This window comes from Nerophis lumbriciformis, linkage group LG02, assembly GCF_033978685.3.
Source record: "Nerophis lumbriciformis linkage group LG02, RoL_Nlum_v2.1, whole genome shotgun sequence".
Classification (NCBI taxonomy): domain Eukaryota; kingdom Metazoa; phylum Chordata; class Actinopteri; order Syngnathiformes; family Syngnathidae; genus Nerophis; species Nerophis lumbriciformis.
In genome coordinates, this window is record NC_084549.2 from 59325379 (window position 1) to 59347500 (window position 22122).

At 36.0% G+C, this 22122-nt stretch overlaps 2 protein-coding genes across 5 annotated transcripts in view; one reads left to right on the forward strand and one right to left on the reverse strand.

Moving 5' to 3' along the window:
* Positions 1 to 22122, forward strand: part of hhat (hedgehog acyltransferase) — a 193883-nt gene that overhangs the window by 168582 nt on the left and 3179 nt on the right. The gene's annotated exons all lie outside the window — the stretch shown is intronic.
* Positions 1 to 22122, reverse strand: part of kcnh1a (potassium voltage-gated channel, subfamily H (eag-related), member 1a) — a 135635-nt gene that overhangs the window by 78565 nt on the left and 34948 nt on the right. For all 4 annotated transcript variants that reach the window (XM_061965726.2, XM_061965718.2, XM_061965708.2 and 1 more), the window contains 4 exons: positions 18472 to 18578; positions 18218 to 18346; positions 15214 to 15332; positions 10241 to 10633 (listed from right to left, as the gene is read on the reverse strand). In XM_061965726.2, coding sequence (XP_061821710.2) covers positions 10241 to 10633; positions 15214 to 15332; positions 18218 to 18346; positions 18472 to 18578 — 748 coding nt within the window. The remainder of the gene's footprint in view (positions 1 to 10240; positions 10634 to 15213; positions 15333 to 18217; positions 18347 to 18471; positions 18579 to 22122) is intronic.

Genomic DNA, 22122 nt, shown 5'->3' on the forward strand with positions numbered 1-22122 from the left:
GTTCCCGGCGAGAAGACAAAAGCTGTCTTTGATCCTACCAAGAAGAAGGCTTGTAAAACTTCACTGTGTAGGATGGGAAGCAACATGAAGGTGTTCTGTTTCTTTGATGTATTGTAATCCACAGAAAGATTTTGTCTTGACTCGAGAACTACAAAGCGGAGAGGAAGCAGGACCAGACTCCCCCTCCAGGCGACCTTTTCTTTGAACTCTTTTACGACCTTTTCTTTGAACAGACCTTTTCTTTGAACTGTTTGTAATCAAAGACGATGGCTGTTTACGACCCCCCCGCCCCTTTAGAAACAGCTGTTGTCATGTAATCAGGGAAAGTCCAAATAAAAGAGGAGGCGTACAATCTTTCGTCAGAGCGTGGTGACACTGTACAAGGGTACAGGTGTACGCGTTTCTCCTCAATTGAGACAAATGTAATTCTGTCTCTGTTTAATTCCTTGCTTCTTGTCTTGTTTAATAGATGTCATCAGTGTTTGAACCTGACAGTTTTGAAGGTGGAATGGTCTAAAATGTTTGAAAAATGTAGACTGTGAAAACTTTCCAGGAAGAGGTGAAAATAGGTCTTTGGAAAACTGGGAATTCCTGGAATTTTTTTTTACTTGGAAAATGGTAGTTTGATTGTCCAGGACTATATGTTCTTACTTTTTTCCTAAAATTTGAACTCTGCTGCATATAAAAGTGTACAGCTAATTTATGGATTTTTCTTCGCTGACTGCCATAATACAAATAGGTTTAAAACCAAACAAACAAGAAAACACACTGAAAATGTTTATTTTTGTGATATGGCGACATCTTTTGGATGAGTTCGTTCAATGCAGGTGCTGCAGAGTCCCTCCATTTAGTGCTTTCAACAGGAAGTAGACGTGCCGCTCAGTCTTCTAGCCGTCCATAGCGTTTTTACTCGTATGGATTCTTCATTCATCACTCCATGCAACGTTTTGTAAGTTTTACAATAGAACTAAAACAATTCATACTTACTAAACCGTCCTATGTGTGATGTCTGTAGGAGTGTTTTCATGCATATTTGTACGTGCTATCGCAATGTAAACAAGCTAATATGCTAACACGTTTACAGGTGTCTGTGTTAGTAATATTAACTTACAATGCTGTTGTTTTTACAAGACACCGAGAGTAACAAGGGGTAGAAAATGGATTAGAAAGGACAGATTTAAAAAAATAATAAAATAAAAAATAACATGTTTTTTTGTTTTGTTTTGTTTTTTAACTTGGGACTTCCCGCGGGCCGTAGTTTGGGGAAACTTTAGCCGATTGGAGAGCTAGCTTCCGCAGCTAGTGGGTCCATGTCAATGACTTCTGTTTTGTTTGATTAGCCGTTTTACTGCCGTGTTGCAGACACTGTTTGGAAACAATTAAAGTATGTAAACAAACACTTACACATTATTTCTGTGTAAATAACTCATTTCACAACAAATGTATTTGCGGTGCGGCTAATATATGAAAAAATATATATATTTTTCCCCAAAAATGTAGTGGGTGCGGCATATATCTCAGTGCGCTCCATAGTCTGGAAAATACGGTACTAATACTATACTAGGTATCAATATTATCAACATCTGGATTGTACGCTACTTTACATTTAACTTTAGTTAGCTTCTTGTGAGTCCTTTTCCTTTAGTCCTCCAGTGAGAATAATACTTGGAAAAATCGGGGTTTATTTGGCACCATGGTGGTGAGGGTTAGTATCTTGGAAGCGGCTTCGCACTGTGGATAGACGACGCGTTCGTTGCAGTTTGCTCTCAAATTGGAGCAGGTGTTCTGGCATGACACGCACACTCATGAATCTCACACACGCATGTGTGTAACAAGGAATATGAGGATGTAATTGTGTCTCTTTCAGTACAATTTTTGTCCAGCTGCGGTTAAAGAACAGTTAAAAAAGGACGAAAAACGACATTCACGCATGTTTCTTTTTAAATGCCTAAGAAAATCAGCTGCTCTAAGTAATCCGTCTTCTAACCTGGCATCGTTTACATCCGATGACCCCGCCGCCCTGACCACCTGTGCTCCTGATTGTTGAACTTGTCGTCAGCATCCCAGCTGCTGAAACACTGAAAGGCGAGAAAGGCTCAAAACGCTGCACGAGCAAATATGACACCTCGACACCGAGCTCCCTTTACGGCGTCTGATAACGCCAAGCACCGTCGGCGCTACCACAGAGCCCTCGAGAGTTGCCACACACACACACGTACATACACACACAATGAATGCCAACACTGCATTTTACATTGCCACAGTAGAGCAACACACACACACAAAGATGCACTGATATAATGAAAGTGCAGGACCCAGTGGCTCCATTCAATCAGTCGGTGTGTGTTAGTGTGTGTGTGTGTGTACAGTAAGTGTACAGTTCTCACAAAATAACTGGAGTTAGAATTCAATAGCAGATGGACAGTGATTGTCAATTATTTCTGTTACACCCCCTCGAGGAAGAAGAAAACATTTCGCTTCCCCCCCCACGACTATAAATAGTATCATTTGCCGCTAAAATTGTTAGAAGTCCACCTCTGCATAACATTGTGTCCTTATTAACATAGAAGAAAAACAAAATTACAACAAAGAATCATTTTATTAACATAATTGTTTTAGTCTGCAACAGAATAGATTTAAAGTGCATCAATTTGTGCCAAATAATAAAAAAAATCCCTATTTAAAGGGGAACTGCACAATTTTTTTTAATTTTGCCTATCATTCACAATATTTCTTTTTATGCATTTTAACGAGTAAAGAAATGCGATAAAAAGTCGGCTTAATATGGAGTCGATAAGAGTAGCTCTATTCTGCCTTAAAAGAACATCCAAACACCTCAATTTAGTTTTATATACAAACCCCGTTTCCATATGAGTTGGGAAATTGTGTTGGATGTAAATATAAACGGAATACAATGATTTGCAAATCCTTTTCAACCCATATTCAGTTGAATGCACTACAAAGACAAGATATTTGATGTCCAAACTCATAAACTTAATTTTTTTTTTTGCAAATAATAATTCACTTAGAATTTCATGGCTGCAACACGTGCCAAAGTAGTTGGGAAAGGGCATGTTTACCACTGTGTTACATGGCCTTTCCTTTTAACAACACTCAGTAAACTTTTGAGAACTGAGGAGACACATTTTTTAAGCTTCTCAGGTGGAATTCTTTCCCATTCTTGCTTGATGTACAGCTTAAGTTGTTCAACAGTCCGGGGGTCTCCGTTGTGGTATTTTAGGCTTCATAATGCACCACACATTTTCAATGGGAAACAGGTCTGGATTACAGGCAGGCCAGTCTAGTACCCGCACTCTTTTACTATGAAGCCACGTGGATGTAACACGTGGCTTGGCATTGTCTTGCTGAAATAAGCAGGGGCGTCTATGGTAACGTTGCTTGGATGGCAACATATGTTGCTCCAAAACCTGTATGTACCTTTCAGCATTAATGTCGCCTTCACAGATGTGTAAGTTACCCATGTCTTGGGCACTAATACACCCCCATACCATCACAGATGCTGGCTTTTCAACTTTGCGCCTATAACAATCCGGATGGTTCTTTTCCTCTTTGGTCCGGAGGACACAACGTCCACAGTTTCCAAAAACAATTTGAAATGTGGACTCGTCAGACCACAGAAGACTTTTCCACTTTGTATCAGTCCATCTTAGATGAGCTCAGGCCCAGCGAAGCTGACGGCGTTTCTGGGTGTTGTTGATTAACGGTTTTCGCCTTGCATAGGAGAGTTTTAACTTGCACTTACAGATGTAGCGACCAACTGTAGTTACTGACAGTGGGTTTCTGAAGTGTTCCTGAGCCCATGTGGTGATATCCTTCGCACACTGATGTCGCTTGTTGATGCAGTACAGCCTGAGGGATCGAAGGTCACAGGCTTAGCTGCTTACGTGCAGTGATTTCTCCAGATTCTCTGAACCCTTTGATGATATTACGGACCGTAGATGGTGAAATCCCTAAATTCCTTGCAATAGCTGGTTGAGAAAGGTTTTTCTTAAACTGTTCAACAAATTGCTCACACATTTGTTGACAAAGTGGTGACCCTCGCCCCATCCTTGTTTGTGAATGACTGAGCATTTCATGGAATCTACTTTTATACCCAATCATGGCACCCACCTGTTCCCAATTTGCCTGTTCACCTGTGGGATGTTCCAAATAAGTGTTTGATGAGCATTCCTCAACTTTATCAATATTTATTGTCACCTTTCCCAACTTCTTTGTCACGTGTTGCTGGCATCAAATTCTAAAGTTAATGATTTGCAAAAAAAAAAGTTTATCAGTTTGAACATCAAATATGTTGTCTTTGTAGCATATTCAACTGAATATGGGTTGAAAATGATTTGCAAATCAGGGACATAAGGACCCTATAGGGCCCGCATGGCCCATTGCAAAAGGACTCCCAATGATGTATATAAATATATACAGTACAGGCCAAAAGTTTTGACACACCTTCTCATTTCAATGCGTTTTCTTTATTTTCATGACTATTTACATTGTAGATTGTCCCTGAAGGCATCAAAACTATGACACCTGTGAAGTGAAACAGCTTTCAGGTGACTACCTCTTTAAGCTCATCGAGAGAATGCCAAGAGTGTGCAAAACAGTAATCAGAGCAAAGGGTGGCTATTTTGAAGAAACTAGAATATAAAAACATATTTTCAGTTATTTCACCTTTTTTTGTTAAGTACATAACTCCACATGTGTTCATTCATAGTTTTGATGCCTTCAGTTGAGTTGAGAGTTAAGTTGAGTTTGAGTTTATTTCGTACATGCAAGCATACAACATGATACATCACAATTTCCAGTTTGTCTATTCAACATGTCCGAAAAGGCGTAGGAAGAAGCATAGCTTATTTAATCCTACCCCTTTTCCTTTACATAGCAGTTGCTAAAACTTTTGTTCACTTCCTGTTCTCAATTTATTCACAATATACTCCATAAGTAATAACAATAAAAATGAATAAATAAATAAATAATTAGTGAAGTAAGTTATATTTCATATGGGTGAGATGAGTAAGATTATCTTGAAAATGAATGGATGGATGAAATAAATTCAGAATGTTTATCATCGTTCTTCTTCTTTGTACTTTGTAAACACTTTAAGTTTGAAGAGTTTCTTGAAGTGGATCATATTAGTACATTGTTTGATTTATTTGCTTAATCCATTCCATAATTTAATTCCACATACTGATATACTGAAGGTCTTAAGTGTTGTACGTGCGCACAAATGTTTTAAATTTAAAATTTTCTCTAAGATTATATTTCTCCTCTTTTGTTGAGAAGAATTGTTGTATATTCGTGGGTAGTACATTATAGTTTGCTTTGTGTATCATTTTAGCTGTTTGCAAATTCACTGTGTCGTGGAATTTCAGTATTTTTGATTCAATGAATAAAGGGTTTGTATGTTCTCTATATCCAACAATATGTATTATTCTAACTGATCTTTTTTGGAACACTGTTAATGAATAAAGTGTACTTTTGTAGTTATTTCCCCATATTTCTGCACAATAACTCAGATATGGTAACACTAGGGAGCAGTAAAGAATATGAAGTGATTTTTGGTCTAGAACATGTTTTGCTTTATTCCTTATTGACGTGTTACTTGCTACTTTATGTTGTATATTTTTACGTGAGATTTCCAGGTCAATTTATCATCAATCATTACACCTAGAAAGGTTTATTTTACTCTTTCAATTTATATTCCGTCTATTTGTATTTGTGTTTGACTTTCTCTTCTACTGTTACCAAATAGCATTATTGTAGTTTTACTGAGCATCAGAGATAGTCTATTTTTGTCAAACCATCTTTTTAATTTGTTCATTTCTTCTGTTATTATTTGTATTAGCTTCTGTGTGTTCTCTCCTGAGCAAAACACTGTTGTATCATCCGCAAATAATACTAACTTTAAAACTTTTGTAACTTCACAAATGTCATTTATATAGAGATTGAATAATTTAGGTCCTAGTATTGATCCCTGAGGTACACCACAAGATATATTTAGCGTTGTAGACGTGTGTAGCTTCACGTATTGTTTCCTGTTCATTAAATAACTTCTAATCCAGTTTAAGACCAACCCTCTGATGCCATTTTTGATTAAAATATTGTGATTACCGGTAAATGTGTCAAATGCTTTAGTTAGATCCATCAACACTGCTGCTGTACATTTTTTACTATCTATTGCATTGGTAATTTCTTATTAATTATAATTTCAATTAAAGCCATCGAACTTGAAACATTAGTTCTGTATCCATATTGGTTCTCAGCGAGTATTCTATTTTTGTTTGTGAAACTCTCTAATCTGTTATTGAACATTTTTTCAATGATTTTAGAAAATTGTGGAAGTAAAGAAATAGGTCTATAGTTTGTGAATTGGTGTTTGTCTCCAGTCTTATAAATTAGTGCAACTTTAGCTATTTTCATTTTGTTTGGGAATTGACCTGTTTGAAATGATAGGTTACTAATATACATTAATGGTCCTGAGATCTCTTCAATAACCTTTTTTTATCGTTTGTCAGTTGAAGTCTTTGATTTGCATTTTGTCACGATTTTAACTATTTCCTCCTGTGTCACATTATTGAAAAACATTAAGTTGGGATTTCTATCTATGGTATCATTATAGTCCTCAATTGAAACTGGGTCTGGAATCCTTTCCTCCAATTTTGGTCCAATATTTACAAAGTAATTATTGAAGCTTTCAACCACTTCCTTTATGTTGTCATTATTTTTGTTTCCGTCTGAGAAGTATTGGGAGTAATCCCTCTTAGTGCCATTTTTACTAATGCTATTGAGGATGCCCCATGTTGCTCTCATATTGTTTTTGTTCCTGTCTAATAGACTGTAATATTCTTTTCTACATGTTCATGGTATGTTAGTTAGCTTGTTTTTATACTTATTTTCTGCCTCTGTAGTTCTTTGTGTTATAGATATTCCATATAATGTATTATTCTTATTACAAGCATTTTTTAATCATTTTGTCATCCATGGTTGATTATTCTTTCTCTGCTTTCTACTGAGTTGTTTCCATGGACAATGTTTGTCATAAAGTATTATGAAATGGTTTAAGAAATGTTCATATGTTTAATCAACCTCATTTTCATTGTACACATTGTCCCAATTTTGCTTTTCTAGTAAGTACAGTAACAAGTACAGTGACAACCTACAATGTAAATAGTCATGAAAATTAAAAAAAACATTGAAATAAGAATGTGTGTTCAAATTTTGGCCTGTACTGTATGTAATGTACATTTATAATAACATTTAATATTTACGTATTTTCATCATTTTAAGCATACGCAACTCAATAATAAAAAACACGCTAATTAGTGCTCACTGCAGACGTCATGAGAGCCAACAAACATAATAAAACATCACTTACAGTACAATGTCTGCTGTCATTAGCATGCAAACTGCTAGGATGTTCATATGTTCCTGTTTAGATGAAGAATGACTCATAATCCTTGCGAAGAAAAGGGGAGATGGAACCAAGCGTTTTTTCGTGTCATTATCGCCATTTCTGGGTCTAAATTGGCTGTCAAAATTAATCAACTTGTCGGAGTACGTCTTCTACTTTCCAGGTGAGAAACATAATTTATGATCTACAACAACATTTTACGAGCAAGGGAAGCAGCTTACCACTCAATGATGTAAACATAGGCACACAAATAAGTGATCACGGCACCGCTATAAATAGTTGGTGTGCGTTAGCACTTATAATAACAATATTACTAATACTTAGCTAATATTCAAGTTACAAAATGTAAATGTAGTAATGCTGCACAATTGTCATTGTATGAATGTGTTGGTGTTGACATTTTTTAAATTAGTTGAAAAATGTTGACGTAGTAACAGTTTGAATTGAGGGAAAACTGGGAGTTTGTATGAAAAAATTAGGAGAATTTGTTGTCCCAACTAAAGGGAATGTTTTAAAGGTTGAATGTTAAAAAAACGGTTGAAAAATGTGGACTGTGAAAACTTTCCAGAAATAAGTGAAAATAGGGCCTTGGAATTCTGGGAATTCCTGGAATTTTTTTTAACTCGTTTGATTGTCCAAGGCAGGGGTGTCAAACTCATTTTAGCACGGAGGTAAATCTGTGCACACGCGGGCCGGACTATTAAAATCATGGCATTAAAACAAAAAAATGAAGACAACTTCAGAATGTTTTCTTAGTCTTACTTTGGCCAAACACTTTCTGAAAAAATTACAATAAAAATATAGACAAAAATACTGGCAGCGGTAAAGTTTAGATCCAAGAAGGAAAGAAGAAAGGGAATGTATGTTTATAACTGAATAAATTTACATATGCATACAAATTTGTTTTCATTTGTATTATTTTTTTAATGAATTAAGTAATGTTTATGATAATCTTTTTCCAAAACACAATATAGAATGTGAGATTAGAGATGTCCGAAAATATCGGACTGCCGATATTATCGGCCGATAAATGCTTTAAAATGTAATATCGGAAATTATCGGTATCGGTTTCAAAAAGTTAAATTTATGACTTTTTAAAACACCGCTGTTCGGAGTGGTACACGGACGTAGGGAGAAGTACAGAGCAGTTGCGTCTCCCAGTCATACTTGCCAACCCTCCCGGGAGACTCCCGAATTTCAGTGCCCCTCCCGAAAATCTCCCGGGGCAACCATTCTCCCGAATTTCTCCCGATTTCCACCCAGACAACAATATTGGGGGCATGCCTTAAAGGCACTGCCTTTACGTGCCGGCCCAACCACATAATATCTACGGTTTTTTACACACACAAGTGAATGCAATGAATACTTGGTCAACAGCCATACAGGTCACACTGAGGGTGGCCGTATAAACAACTTTAACACTGTTACAAATATGCGCCACACTGTGAACCCACACCAAACAAGAATGACAAACACGTTTCAAGAGAACATCCGCACCGTAACACAACATAAACACAACAGAACAAATACCCAGAACCCCTTGCAGCACTAACTCTTCCAGGACGCTACAATATACACCCCCCGCCACACTCTACCCCGCCCACCTCAACCTCCTCATGCTCTTTCTAGGAGAGCATGTCCCAAATTCCAAGCTGCTGTTTTGAGGCATGTTAAAAAAAAAATGCACTTAGTGACTTCAATAATAAATATGGCAGTGCCATGTTGGCATTTTTTTCCATAACTTGAGTTGATTTATTTTGGGAAAACCTTGTTACATTGTTTAATGCATCCAGCGCGGCATCACAACAAAATTAGGCATAATAATGTGTTAATTCTACGACTGTATATATCGGTATCGGTTGATATCAGAATCGGTAATTAAGAGTTGGACAATATCGGAATATCAGCAAAAAAACCATTATCGGACATCTCTATGTGAGATATAACAGGGTAATACATATATTTATCATTTGTTTTCAAAACGGTTACAAAAATGTGGGACCCCAAAAATTTACTGTGGGACCCCATATTTATGACTTGATGGGGTCTCTGGGACCCCATTTTGAAAATTCCTAGCGCCAACACTGATGGAATATTGGTGCGTGCAAAACAGCAGCAGGTGGCTGTGGCCTGCGGGCCGGTTCTAATACTAATCAAATATCATCCCGGAGCGCGGGCCTTGACTCTGACACCCCTGGTCCGAGGTGAGTGGAGCGTGTGGATGGTGGAATCGGGTGAGAAATGTGGGAGTTGAGCATATTTGAAAATTGGCCCATTTATTTTCATTGGGCAAAATGTCCCAGCTCATGTTTTGATACTCGAACGGTTCAGATCGGATGAAAACTGTGGGCTTTGTTGGGCATTCACACAATAATGATGAATCCACAATTAACATTTTGACAGCCCTAAAAAAAAATTTACAAGTAAGATGGAGATGGTGTTATTGTTGTTACCCATAATGCATTGCTTCTGTCAGCTTCTATGGAAGTACTCTTGGTTATAGGGCATGTTTTGACACCACAGTGTGTGTGTGTGTGTGTGTGTGTGTGTGTGTGTGTGTGTGTGTGTGTGTGTGTGTGTGTGTGTGTGTTGAATAATTGAAAGATCTTTTCTCCAATTAAAGTGTGTCAATTATCTCAAAATCCAGAGCGAGCGCGCCTCAAATGGTGCTCGTTAGACGTTTGTGTGCGCTAACAAACAAGATGAAGAAAGCGTTAGGTTGAGGGATGAAATGTTGCTTATTAAAAACATGACGATGAATGCATCGCTATGCCAATCAAATTGTGGAAGACCAAAGAATACATGCCGCCTCACCTCGTCCACGTTTTCAAAGGCGTTGATGACGTCGTACGGCAGGCAGGAGAGAAGGTCGATGACGAACCAGGTCTTCAGGTAGTTCATGCGAATGAGCTTGGGGTCGGAGATGACCTCGCCGGCGGGGCCCACGAAGGTGGTGTGGAAGTTGAGGACGATGTCCACCAGGAAGATGACGTCCACGATGCTGTCCACCACCAGCCACGTCACGTTGTTCTGCTTGGTCTTGAAGGATACGTTGTAGGGCACCATGATGGCCGTGTAGAAGGTGAGGATGAGGATGACCCAGTCCCACGTGGTCTTGAAGAGGCAGTAGTGCAGGATGATGTGGGGCGGGGTCTTGGGGGTCTCCTGCTTGTACTGGGGGAGGATGTCGGAGCCCAGCTGCAACACCTGCAAACACGTTGGAAAGAAAGACAGAATTTCACTCGTCCTGTGGCACTAAAGTCCAGAACCCGAACAAAAAGGGACCAAAACTTCAGCTGATCGTTCTCAAATGTATTGATTGTTTTGTTTTTAAGCCAAAAAACAAGATGTAATTACAATGACAGAACTATACCAGAAATGTGTCAATTAATACTAGGGGTGTCCCAATGTTTGCACTTCTTATATGATACCGACATTGCAGCTTTGACTATTGGCCGATGCCAAATCAATCCGATACGATATCAGCACATATTATTACTTATTTTGCAGTGTGGATTGTTAAGAAAGGCTTGCCCACGTGATCATGTGGGCTCTGCCTGGACTATATACCGTATTTTTCGGACTATAAGTCGCAGTTTTTTTCGTAGTTTGACCGGAGGTGCGACTTATACTCAGGAGCGACTTATGTGTGAAATTATTAACACATTACCGTAAAATATCAAATAATATTATTAAGCTCATTCACGTAAGAGACTAGACCAGGGGTCGGCAACCCAAAATGTTGAAAGAGCCATATTGGACCAAAAATACAAAAACAAATCTGTCTGGAGCCGCAAAAAATTAAAAGCCATATTACATACAGATAGTGTGTCATGAGATATAAATTGAATTAAGAGGACTTAAAGGAAACTAAATGACCTGAAATATACCTACAAATGAGGCATAATGATGCAATATGTACATATAGCTAGCCTAAATAGCATGTTAGCATCGATTAGCTTGCAGTGACCAAATATGTCCGATTAGCACTCCACACAAGTCAATAACATCAACAAAACTCACCTTTGTGCATTTATGCACAACCTTAAAAGTTTGGTGGACAAAATGAGACAGAAAAAGAAGTGGCATAAAACACGTCCTAGAACGTCGGAGAAAGTTATACATGTAAACAAACTAAGGTGAGTTCAAGGACCGCCAAAATTAGTAGGACAAAACGGCGCTCGCCAAATACTCGAATCAGTGAAGATGACAGTGTGCTTTATAACAATTAGGGAGGTTTGTGTCATGTTTGTCCTCCTACAGAAACCATATTAAAACAAAAAATATATTTTTTTCCTCTCATCTTTTTCCATTTTTCATACATTTTTTAAAAAGCTCCAGAAAGCCACTAGGGCGGCGCTAAAGAGCCGCATGCGCCTCTAGAGCCGCGGGTTGCCGACCCCTGGACTAGACGTATAAGATTTCATGGGATTTAGCGATTAGGAGTGACAGATTGTTTGGTAAACGTATAGCATGTTCTATATGTTATAGTTATTTGAATGACTCTTACCATAATATGTTACGTTAACATACCAGGCACGTTCTCAGTTGGTTATCTATGCGTCATATAACGTACACTTATTCAGCCTGTTGTTCACTATTCTTTACTAGGGACCGATGTCCCTTTGGGACAGAGGACCCTATTGAATTTCTAGCGTTTTATTATTATTAGGGACCGATGTCCCTTTGGGACAGAGGACCCTATTGAATTTCTAGCTTTTTATTTATTTTAAATTGCCTTTCAAATGTCTATTCTTGGTGTTGGGTTTTATCAAATACATTTCCCAAAAAAATTCGACTTATACTCCAGTGCGACTTATATATGTTTTTTTCCTTCTTTATTATGCATTTTCAGCCGGTGCAACTTATATTCTGGAGCGACTTATACTCTGAAAAATACGGTACTAACTAGCACAGGGGTGTCCAAAGTGCGGCCAGGAGATCATTTTTTAACGGCCCGCGGCACGATTGTTAAAATTATAGTATTAGCATGTCAGTTTTTTGCTAATTTTGCAGGTATGTACCTAAGCATCAAATATTATGTTACTTGACAAATAATACCTGTTAGCATGCTCGCTTTTTTTTGCAGCTTTTCTAGGTATATATTTGAGTATTTAATGCATGCTAATGATAGCAGGTAAACATTTAAAAAACAATTTCAGGTACACACCTCAGAGTAATATACTTTTACAGTTAGAATTTTAGCATGCTAACATTAGCATGCTAGATTTCTTTAGCTAATTTAACAGGTATAAACCTCTGTGTCACATAAACTGTAAACATGCTATTGTCAGCATGTTAGCATGGTACTGCTAGCATACTAGCTTTTTTTTTTTAGCTCATTTCGCTCATATTTTTTGTTACTTGATCCTATCTCGTGCTAATTGTTAGCATTTCAGTTCGGCTTTGGTTCTTCACCATTCACAAGAAATTTCTAACGAAATTAAATTTTCTGGTTTTAAAATGTAAAAACTATCCAAAATTGCCACCGCATCCTTTGATTCGTCAGTCTGTGGCCCTTAGTGGAAAAAGTCTGGGCACCCCTGATCTAGTTGTTATATCGCATACTCTCATTTGCAAGTATGTATTCATTTCAGTTTGTCCGAGGTGTGTTGTCGTAGTCAGGAAGTAGTCTTTGCCATTTAGTTGAATGCACAGGTCTTGTTTTTTGTTGGACTCTATAAAGTGTTTATCCTGTAAGTATTGTACTTATTACACACCAGCTGTTTGACTGTAACGTGCTTTCTAGTTGGAGTTTTCATTACCAAAGTTGGAGGTGTTAAAATCGCCATGTAATATTATTAATACTAACTGATAGCATGTATACGGCACATCCAACGTCAAGCTAATAGATTTGTTTTAATTAATTTGTTTTATGTTGTAATGTTATTTTGTATCTCATGTACATTGACATACTTTATTTCTGGATCTTCAATGTATTGAAGTAAAGACAGCAACCTGTTATGTGTCTCCTAAGCGAGCAAGAAGAGACTTTAGCGAGAGCAAAACAGACGGTCTTATTGGACCTTTAGATGCAGACTGATGTAATCCGACACTTTTTTTTTTTGCTGAAACCGATTATAATTAATGCTCTATTTAATTAACCGACAGTCTCCTATTTGTGTTGGTCGACAAAAAACTATGTCAAATGATCCATGTTGTGCTAAGGGTGCACCCCTCGCAGAGATCGTTCCATGTACAATATAAATTGTGTTGGTCTCATATGGAGGTTAATTTGTGTTTTTATTACGGAACCTTCTTTTTTAGCACTGAATTTATGAAACTGAATTTTTTGCGTTTGAATTTTGTGAACTTATTTTTTTTTTACATGAAATAATGTCAATTTCACTGAAAAAAATGCAGCGTTTTACAATTCAGTGTCTAAACAATTAGTGTAAAAAATATATTTTGAATACAGCATAAAATAAGTCAGTGTCTAAAAATGTTGTGTGAAAAAAAATTCAGTGTAAAAAAATTGAGTGTCAAAAAATTGAGTGTAAAAAAAAAATTCAGTGTAAAAAAATTTTTTTCAATCAGTGTATAAAAAAAATCAGTGTAAACAAATTCAGCGTAAAAACATCAGTATAATAAATTTAAAAAAATAAAAAATTATTCAGCATAAAAGAATTCAGTGTCCAGAAATTGTGTGAAAAAAAAAATGTGTAAAAGAATTCAGTGTCTAAATACTTAGTGTAAAAAACTAAATAAAATCAGTGTAAAAATAATAATAAATAAATCAGTGTATATAAAATCAGTTTTTTAAAAAAATTCAGCGTAAGAAAATCAGTATATAAAAATTTAATGTCAAAAAATCAGTGCTGAAAAATTCAGTGTCCAAAAATTTGCTGCTTCAAAAAGCAACACTCACTTCCGGTAAGTTAAGACTGAGTGTCTGAAAATTTAGTGTAAAAAAAAAATTATAATTAATTCAGAATAAAAGATTTCAGTGTGTGTAAAAAAAAAAATGTCAATGTCGAAAAAATGTATTGTAAAAAATGTTTTCTAAAAATTCGGTGTATAAAAAAATCAGTGTAAAAAAAAATCAGTATCTAAAAATTCAATGTAAAAAAATCAGTGCTGAAAAGTTCAATGTCGAAAAATTTGCTGCTTCAAAAAGCAACACTCACTTCAGGTAAGTTAAGACTGATTGTCTAAAAATGTTAAGTAAAAAATGTATAAACATTATTTCAGCATAAAATAATTCAGTGTCTAAAAATGTAGTGTAAAAAAAATTACAAAATTCAGTGTATAAAAAAATCAGTATATAAAAATTCAATGTAAAAAAATCAGTGCTGAAAAATTCAGTGTTGAAAAATGTGCTGCTTCAAAAAGCAACACTCACTTCCGGTAACTTAAGACTGAAACAATCGATCCTGCCTCAGAACCAGCCAATGAGGTGTCAAGTTTAATGTCATGTGACACAGGTCTTGCAAAACAGCATAAAAAAGGCAGTTAACTGGGGCAGCTTGGCATAATACAACATAATAAACACTTCAATGTGGCCTGGTGGATATTTTCAAACAATAGAAATGACTCCAATGGTTGGAAGTGAGTCTTGCTTTTTGAAGCAGCAAACTTGAATTGTTTTTTACACTGAATTTTTTCTATTCATTTTTATACACCGAATTTTAAAACACAGATTTTTTTTTTTTCAATGAAATTGTCAGCATAATTTGAGAAGATTCAGTTCACAAAATTCACAAGCAAAAAAAATCAGTTACATAAATTCAGTGTCAAAAAAAAAAAGCTCTTGTTATAAAGACACATATTACCCTCCATAGTCTCACCTCTGCTAGTCGCGAGTGCTTGTGGACGTTCTCTCCTTTGTGTACCGTCGGCTGAAGCTGCTGCAAGACGCCTCTGCTGCTGGTCAGTGCTCGGGTGAGTCGGGCGAACTTCCCCCATCCTGCACGCCGCCAACACAGGCAATCGTCAGTACCATTACACCGTGTCGCGGCGACAACCCACACGTTCATTCGGCACGCCACAAATACATCCGGACCGCCGCAAGTCGATTTGGCGCCGCCTGTTCACCCTGAGACATTATAATGGGCTTCTGTGAATGGAGCTTGTTGCCACAACTCCGTACAGTAGATGGCAACGTTTTAACACACATCAAAAGCACCTGATCTGCCAGAGAATAAAAAGAGGTGGCAGGAGGGAACAGAGTTGCAAGGCTAGCTTCGGACTTCTCTAGATTCTCTTTTTCACAAAAGCAACTACCAACAAATGTAGCGATTCATCTTGTGGCAAAACTGATATTCTGGTAATCTCTTGTCTACTGCAATTTAGTCCTTGTGTGATTTATGTTGTATTGCTTCTCTTCACTGGCCTGATTTTGTCTAAAGATAAGACACTTTTTAGCCCCTGCTGAATTTCTGAAGCCCTACAGAGATGCCTGTGCTTGGTTTTTCATATACCCTAACCCAGTGGTTCTCAACCTTTTTTCAGTGATGTACCCCCTGTGAAAATTTTTTATAATTCAAGTACCCCCTAATCAGAGCAAAGCATTTTTGGTTGAAAAAAATAGATATAAAAAAGTAAAATACAGCACTATGTCATCAGTTTCTGATTTATTAAATTGTATAACAGTGCAAAATATTGCTCATTTGTTGTGGTCTTTCTTGAACTGTTTGGGAAAAAAAGATATAAAAATAACCAAAAACTTTTTGAAAAATAAACAAGTGATTCAATTATAAATAAAGATTTCTACACATAGAAGTAATCATCAACTTAAAGTGCCCTCTTTGGGGATTGTATTAGAGATCCATCTGGATTCATGAACTTAATTCTAAACATTTCTTCACAAAAAAAGAAATCTTTAACATCAATATTTATGGAACATGTCCACAAAAAATCTAGCTGTCAACACTGAATATTGCATTGTTGCATTTCTTTTCAGACATTTTTAAAAAATCTCACGTACCCCTTGGCATACCTTCAAGTACCCCCAGGGGTACGCGTACCCCCATTTGAGAACCACTGCCCTAACCCACACATCCCAAAAATATGAAACGAGGACTGTTGTGATGTTGGAGATCGCTCATTTACATTGTATTTATCTTTTGATCAAAGGGTTACTCTCCAAATGGGTTTCTTTTGTGATTGATGCTGTATTACTGCCATATCTCGAGATTTAACCAAAACATTCCTGTCTTTGCTAATATCACAATCAGATAACGTCTGTCTTTTGCTCATTCTCCTTACTCCCTCGGTCTTCACGTTCCTAAAGCGGGAAAAAAGATCTGCACGTTTTTTTTTTGTCTTTATCTGGCTCTCTCTACTTTTCTTGGTTAGCAGCGTAGACTTACTTCTCTGTAACCTGATGTTTCTTGAGATCAACAAGACATTGAAACAACGTTGAGAACTTGTAAAATGAGGTCCTGACGTTGAGCAACTCAAACATAACGTTGAAACAACATGCTTTTTGACGGCGTTTAATCAGTGTTGGGTTCTGACGTTAATTTGACAATTGAATTTTGGTCATTTCCCAACCAATATTCTACAACACAAATACAACGTTGAAACAACATACTTTTTGACGTTTATTCAAGGTTTAAACAAGTGGTTCTCCAACTTCTTTAACCAAGAACCACCTCAGAAAACACCGTAATGGCCAACAATAAAATACAGTAGCATAGTAGGGCTAAGTATGCATTAAAAACAAGGCAGATGTTTTATTTAACAAGAATAATGTATGTAATATTTGTGGTCACTGTAACATTACACAGAGTTTGAACCGTAACACTGTGTTTGAATATAGGAAAATAAAACACTGTACTTTAATCAAGTGTTTTTTTTGGCGTACCACTAGATGGAGGGAGCCCGTGTACCAGTTTGAGAATCCCTGATTTAATGTTAATAAAGATTGGAGCTGTCAAACGATTAAAGTATTTAATTTGCCATTAATCACGGTTTCTTCACAGTCAACTAAAAATTAATCGAGATTAATCGCAGATAAATATATGTTTTTGTCATTAATAAGTTCACCCGAGAGAGATCATTTTCAAGTTTTAATACCATGACTGGACAATTAGTTTGCTTTAATAAAACGTTTTTAAATATGATCTTATAGTTATTATACACGTTATCATGGCATTAATTTTGACAGCCCTAATGAAGATACAATGTTATGCAGAGGTGTACTTACAACAATTTTATACCATACCATACCAACTTTATTTATAAAGCCCTTTAAAGACAAGCACAGTTGAAAAACAAAGGGCTGTACACCACAAAGAAATGGAGGCAAAGGACAGACTAAAAAATAACATTTTATAGACTAATGATACTATTTATAGTCGCGACGGAGAGTGGGGTTAGGGGCATGAAATGTTTTTCTTTTCCTAGGGGGCGTACCAGAAAATAATTGAGAAGCACTGATTAATCCTATCTTTAAAAAGCCAAAAAAACTGCGGTAAAATAAGGTTTTTTGCACTTGTTTGGAAAAGTTAGTTCCAACCAAATTAAGTAAATCATTATTTTTTTAGTGCATCTGGGGCTTTAGCGTGGGGTTGTAACCCTGCAGGAGTCTAATAATTTTAAATAAGTGGAATAAAAGACCAAAATTGGGCCACAAAGGAAACATTTAGAGCTGACCCTGTCAACAGTGTTGATAAAAATGCATTATAGCCAATTAGGCAAATTAGACAATAGATTTTAGTCGTGTGGGGAAAACACTGTCGTGACTTCCACATTTCACTTTGCTGCTTCTACGCTACTCTCGTAGAGTTAATTCACAAAATAATTTTTTTTTAAATGTTCTTTTACATCTCTTCTCCTGCTACCGACCTTTGGAAGAGTCGTCCTCAATGGGCTGCTTGAAGGCCGTGATGTCGCTGAAGGTGCATAAGAACAAGACCACCTTCTCCTGCTCGTTCCGAATCGGTGCGATCTTCACAAAGAACCAAACAGGCGTCCCTAGAAGTGCACCAGACACGAGACGTTTCTCTCTCGAGGCCACATGAAGCCTTCCTGCAGGAAGGTTACGCAACACCCCGCTGACCAAGTCGGAGCGTCGAGAATAATAAGAAGAAGCCACTTACTGTTCTTCTTGTACATCAGTATTTCAAAGGAGTTCATCTCGTAATTCTCAAACGTCACTCGCACTTTTTCCGTCGTGTCCTTGTCTGTGAGCTCGCCATACATGAAGCTGCATATAGAAAGCATACACAAGGAGGGGAAATAGCGCTTTTAATATTTGATGTGCAGACATTAGAGGTTCATTGGAAAGGCAGGCTGCCTGAATGTTGTCAATATTTGCACGCCTCAGCTAATGTTGGCTCAAATATTCTGTTGTTGAATTATCATACTTTCTGCTGACTCATGTGCTTTAATGCATTTTTTATACTCTAATATTCGTTAAATATTTATTTCTATACAACAACTCTGTCCAAAAAAATAATAATTGTCCTCGTTTTTTTACTCAGTGTTTTTTTCCTCAGGTTAGAAATGCGTAGATTTATATACAGTATTTATTTATTCAAATCTAACAAACCTTTTTTCATTTTCATGGAAGAAGAAAAAATACAAAATTGTCATTATTTTAAGACCAAAGAGCTACAAAAATGGTGTTTATTTTGGAAAATAAAAAATAAATAAACACACACACACACACACACACACACACACATATATATATATATATATATTTTTTTTTTTTTTTTTTTTTTTTTTTTTATTATAAAACATTTTTTTACAATTTGTTTTTTTTTTCCAGATGAGAAAAGTGGAGATTTATTTATGTTAGTAAACTAAGTATTTATTGTAAACTAACAAACAATTTATTTATGTAATAAAATAAATAAGTAAATGTTTATCATTTTAAGGTTGATGATCTATTCTACAAGAAATAATGTTGTTTTTTTCTGCATTTAGATTAAAAAAACATTTAAATTGTGTCCAAACCAAAAAAAGCAGTAAGAATTATATTTTTTTCAGATAAGAAAAGTAAAAATTCATTTATACACTATATAATTATTCATTGAAATCAAACAGTTTATTTTATGTGATAAAAATCTAAATTTGTATAATTTTAAGGCTGAATATTCTGAGAATGAGATATTTGTAAGTGTTCTTTCTTAATCCATAGTCATGTTTAAATCAGCTAGTATTTTCCCATGTGAACTCTTTGGGTTTTTCTTCTTATGTCCGCTAGTAAACTCTTTTGTTTTGTGTTAAGGGCTCCTGTTTGTCGGCTCACAGAGCTGTTTTGGCCAGTTTCTTATCTGTTTTGAAGTAGCAGCTGCATTTATTTCTGGGCGGAAAGGGCTGTTTTCGCTCGACATAGCTGACTATTTTTGTTTGAATTTAGACCTTGCTTGCTGATGCTATAGTTGCATTGTAAGGGCTGGTCTCCTGAAGCTTCAGTAAAACTTGGTATTCTGTCTCTGGAGTCTTTTTTACTCAACATATAAGTCATCCAAAAGAATTTGGGATTGACCAGTGTTTTATTCCCTGAGAGAAAGAATGGTCGCGCACAACAATATCTACAATCATTTATGTGTTTCCTACATTTGGTTAAGACATAAAACAATATTTAGTTTGTTTTCAATCCCCAAAAGCAGTAAAAAATATATTGTTTTTTTCCAGATAATAAAAGTGGATATGTACTGTATTTATGTACGTACCCCATGTATTTATTTAAATCTAACAAACATTTTTTTCCTGTAAGAAAAAAACTACATTAGGTTTATAATTTTTAGACAGAAGAGCTACAAAAAATTGTTTTTATACAAACAACAATAAAACAATATTTAGATTTTTTTAAATCTAGATTTTTTAATCCAAAAAACAATACAAAATATTTCATTTCCAAATAAGAAAAAAGGCAACGTTTGTATGCATGTCTGTGTTTATCAAAATCTAACAAACATTTTATTTTTTGTTACTTTTTTTTTTTGTTACTTTTTTTTCCTATTTATGGAATAATTTAGATTTTTTTTCAACCCACAATTAACAGCGTTTTTTGGTTGGTTTTTAAAAAATGTTAAAGTGTGCCTGAAAAACTATTTAATCTGAAAAACAATCTTAACAATCAATCAATTATGAAAATTTTCTTTTGTTCACAAAATAAAAATTAGTTTTTTTCCGAACTGAAATCGAAGAATATAAGCAGAAAAACAAATACTTTTTTGTTGAATGATTGTATTTTAGTATATTTGGATAAAAAACAGCCTTCTACGATTATATAGTATTAGGGGAAAAGCTGAAACATTTGTATATAAAAAAAAAAAAAAAAAAAAAAAAAAAAAAAAAAAAAAATCAGGTTCAAACCTGCAAACAATAAAAAATATATATATATTATTGCAGTTAAGGACATTTTAAAAAAGCTGTAAAATGAGGCCTCATTCCTTACTTTTCAGGAGCAGTGGGTGACTGAGCTCGATTGCCTCATCAGTTATTTAGCAGACATAGATGAGAATTTATAGTCTTTGTTTAAAACGGAAGCGTAAAAGAACACGTTGTTAGATCTTTGAATGGGTCCGTGTGCACACACACTTGAGCTAAACAAAAGTGTCTTCCAAAATACAAACAGAAAGTTTAAGTCATTAATGAGGCTCCATTGCCAACGCAAGCAGGCGAAGGATTTTTCTTCTTCAAAGACAATCCCTCAAATGACTTTCTAGTCGTGTGTGAGACACGTCCCTGGAGACTTGTCCAGCTGGACCGTGACACGCTGCAGAAATCTTTGATGGTCTTATCCAGAGCGAAGGAAGGCTCTGATATTGCATTTAAACACACCCAGGGACTTGCTGTAAGCATGTATTCATGCTTTTTGCCATCTTCTAAAACATCAAGCAGACTTTTAGAATAAAGCTGGTCCACACATGGCGAGTTGGGCATTAAAAGTGTTCAAGTGTTGGAAAGAATAAGCAAGATTAGCCAAATGAAACTAATCTTGTATTGTTTTCAAGGTGCTAGGTAAATGCTAATGCTAGCCCACAAAAAAAAAAAAATCACAATTAAAATGCTACTATTAAGAGACATTGTTTAGAAACATGACTATTTTACAACTAAATCTTTGTATTTTCTTTTAATTTAGCCAAACATTGCTTAGTAGTAGTGCTAAATTGATAAGGTGTTCTCCTGAGCTAAATGCTAATTAAAGCTTTCCACCTTCATTTAAAGTCTGCAGTTTAAACAAACTGTACATAAAAAAGAGCTAAACATGACTTGATTACAAAAGAAGACATTTTGTTTAAATTAAATTGGTTGTTTTTGTTTAAACATACTAGTCAGTCAGAATCGGTCAGATTATTAGTCATGGTCATTGCAGTCATGGGTAGGTTTACGTGTCAATCACTATACACATGCTGCAGTAATTGAGAGGTCTAGATATCAATCCCTATACACATGATACAGTCATGAGTAGGTCTACATTTCAATCACTATAAACAAGCTACAGTCATTGGTAGATCAACATGTCAATCACTATATGCATGCATCAGTCAGATTGCTAGTCATGGTCATTGCAGTCATGGGTAGGTCTACGTGTCAATCACTATACACATGCTGCAGTCATTTGGAGGTCTACATGCAAATCATTATACACATGCTGCAGTCATTGGTAGGTCAAAATTTAAATAAACAAGCTACAGTCATTGGTAGGTCTACATGTCAATCACTATATGCATGCATTGGTCAGATTTTTAGTCATGGTCATTGCAGTCATGGGTAGGTCTACGTGTCAATCA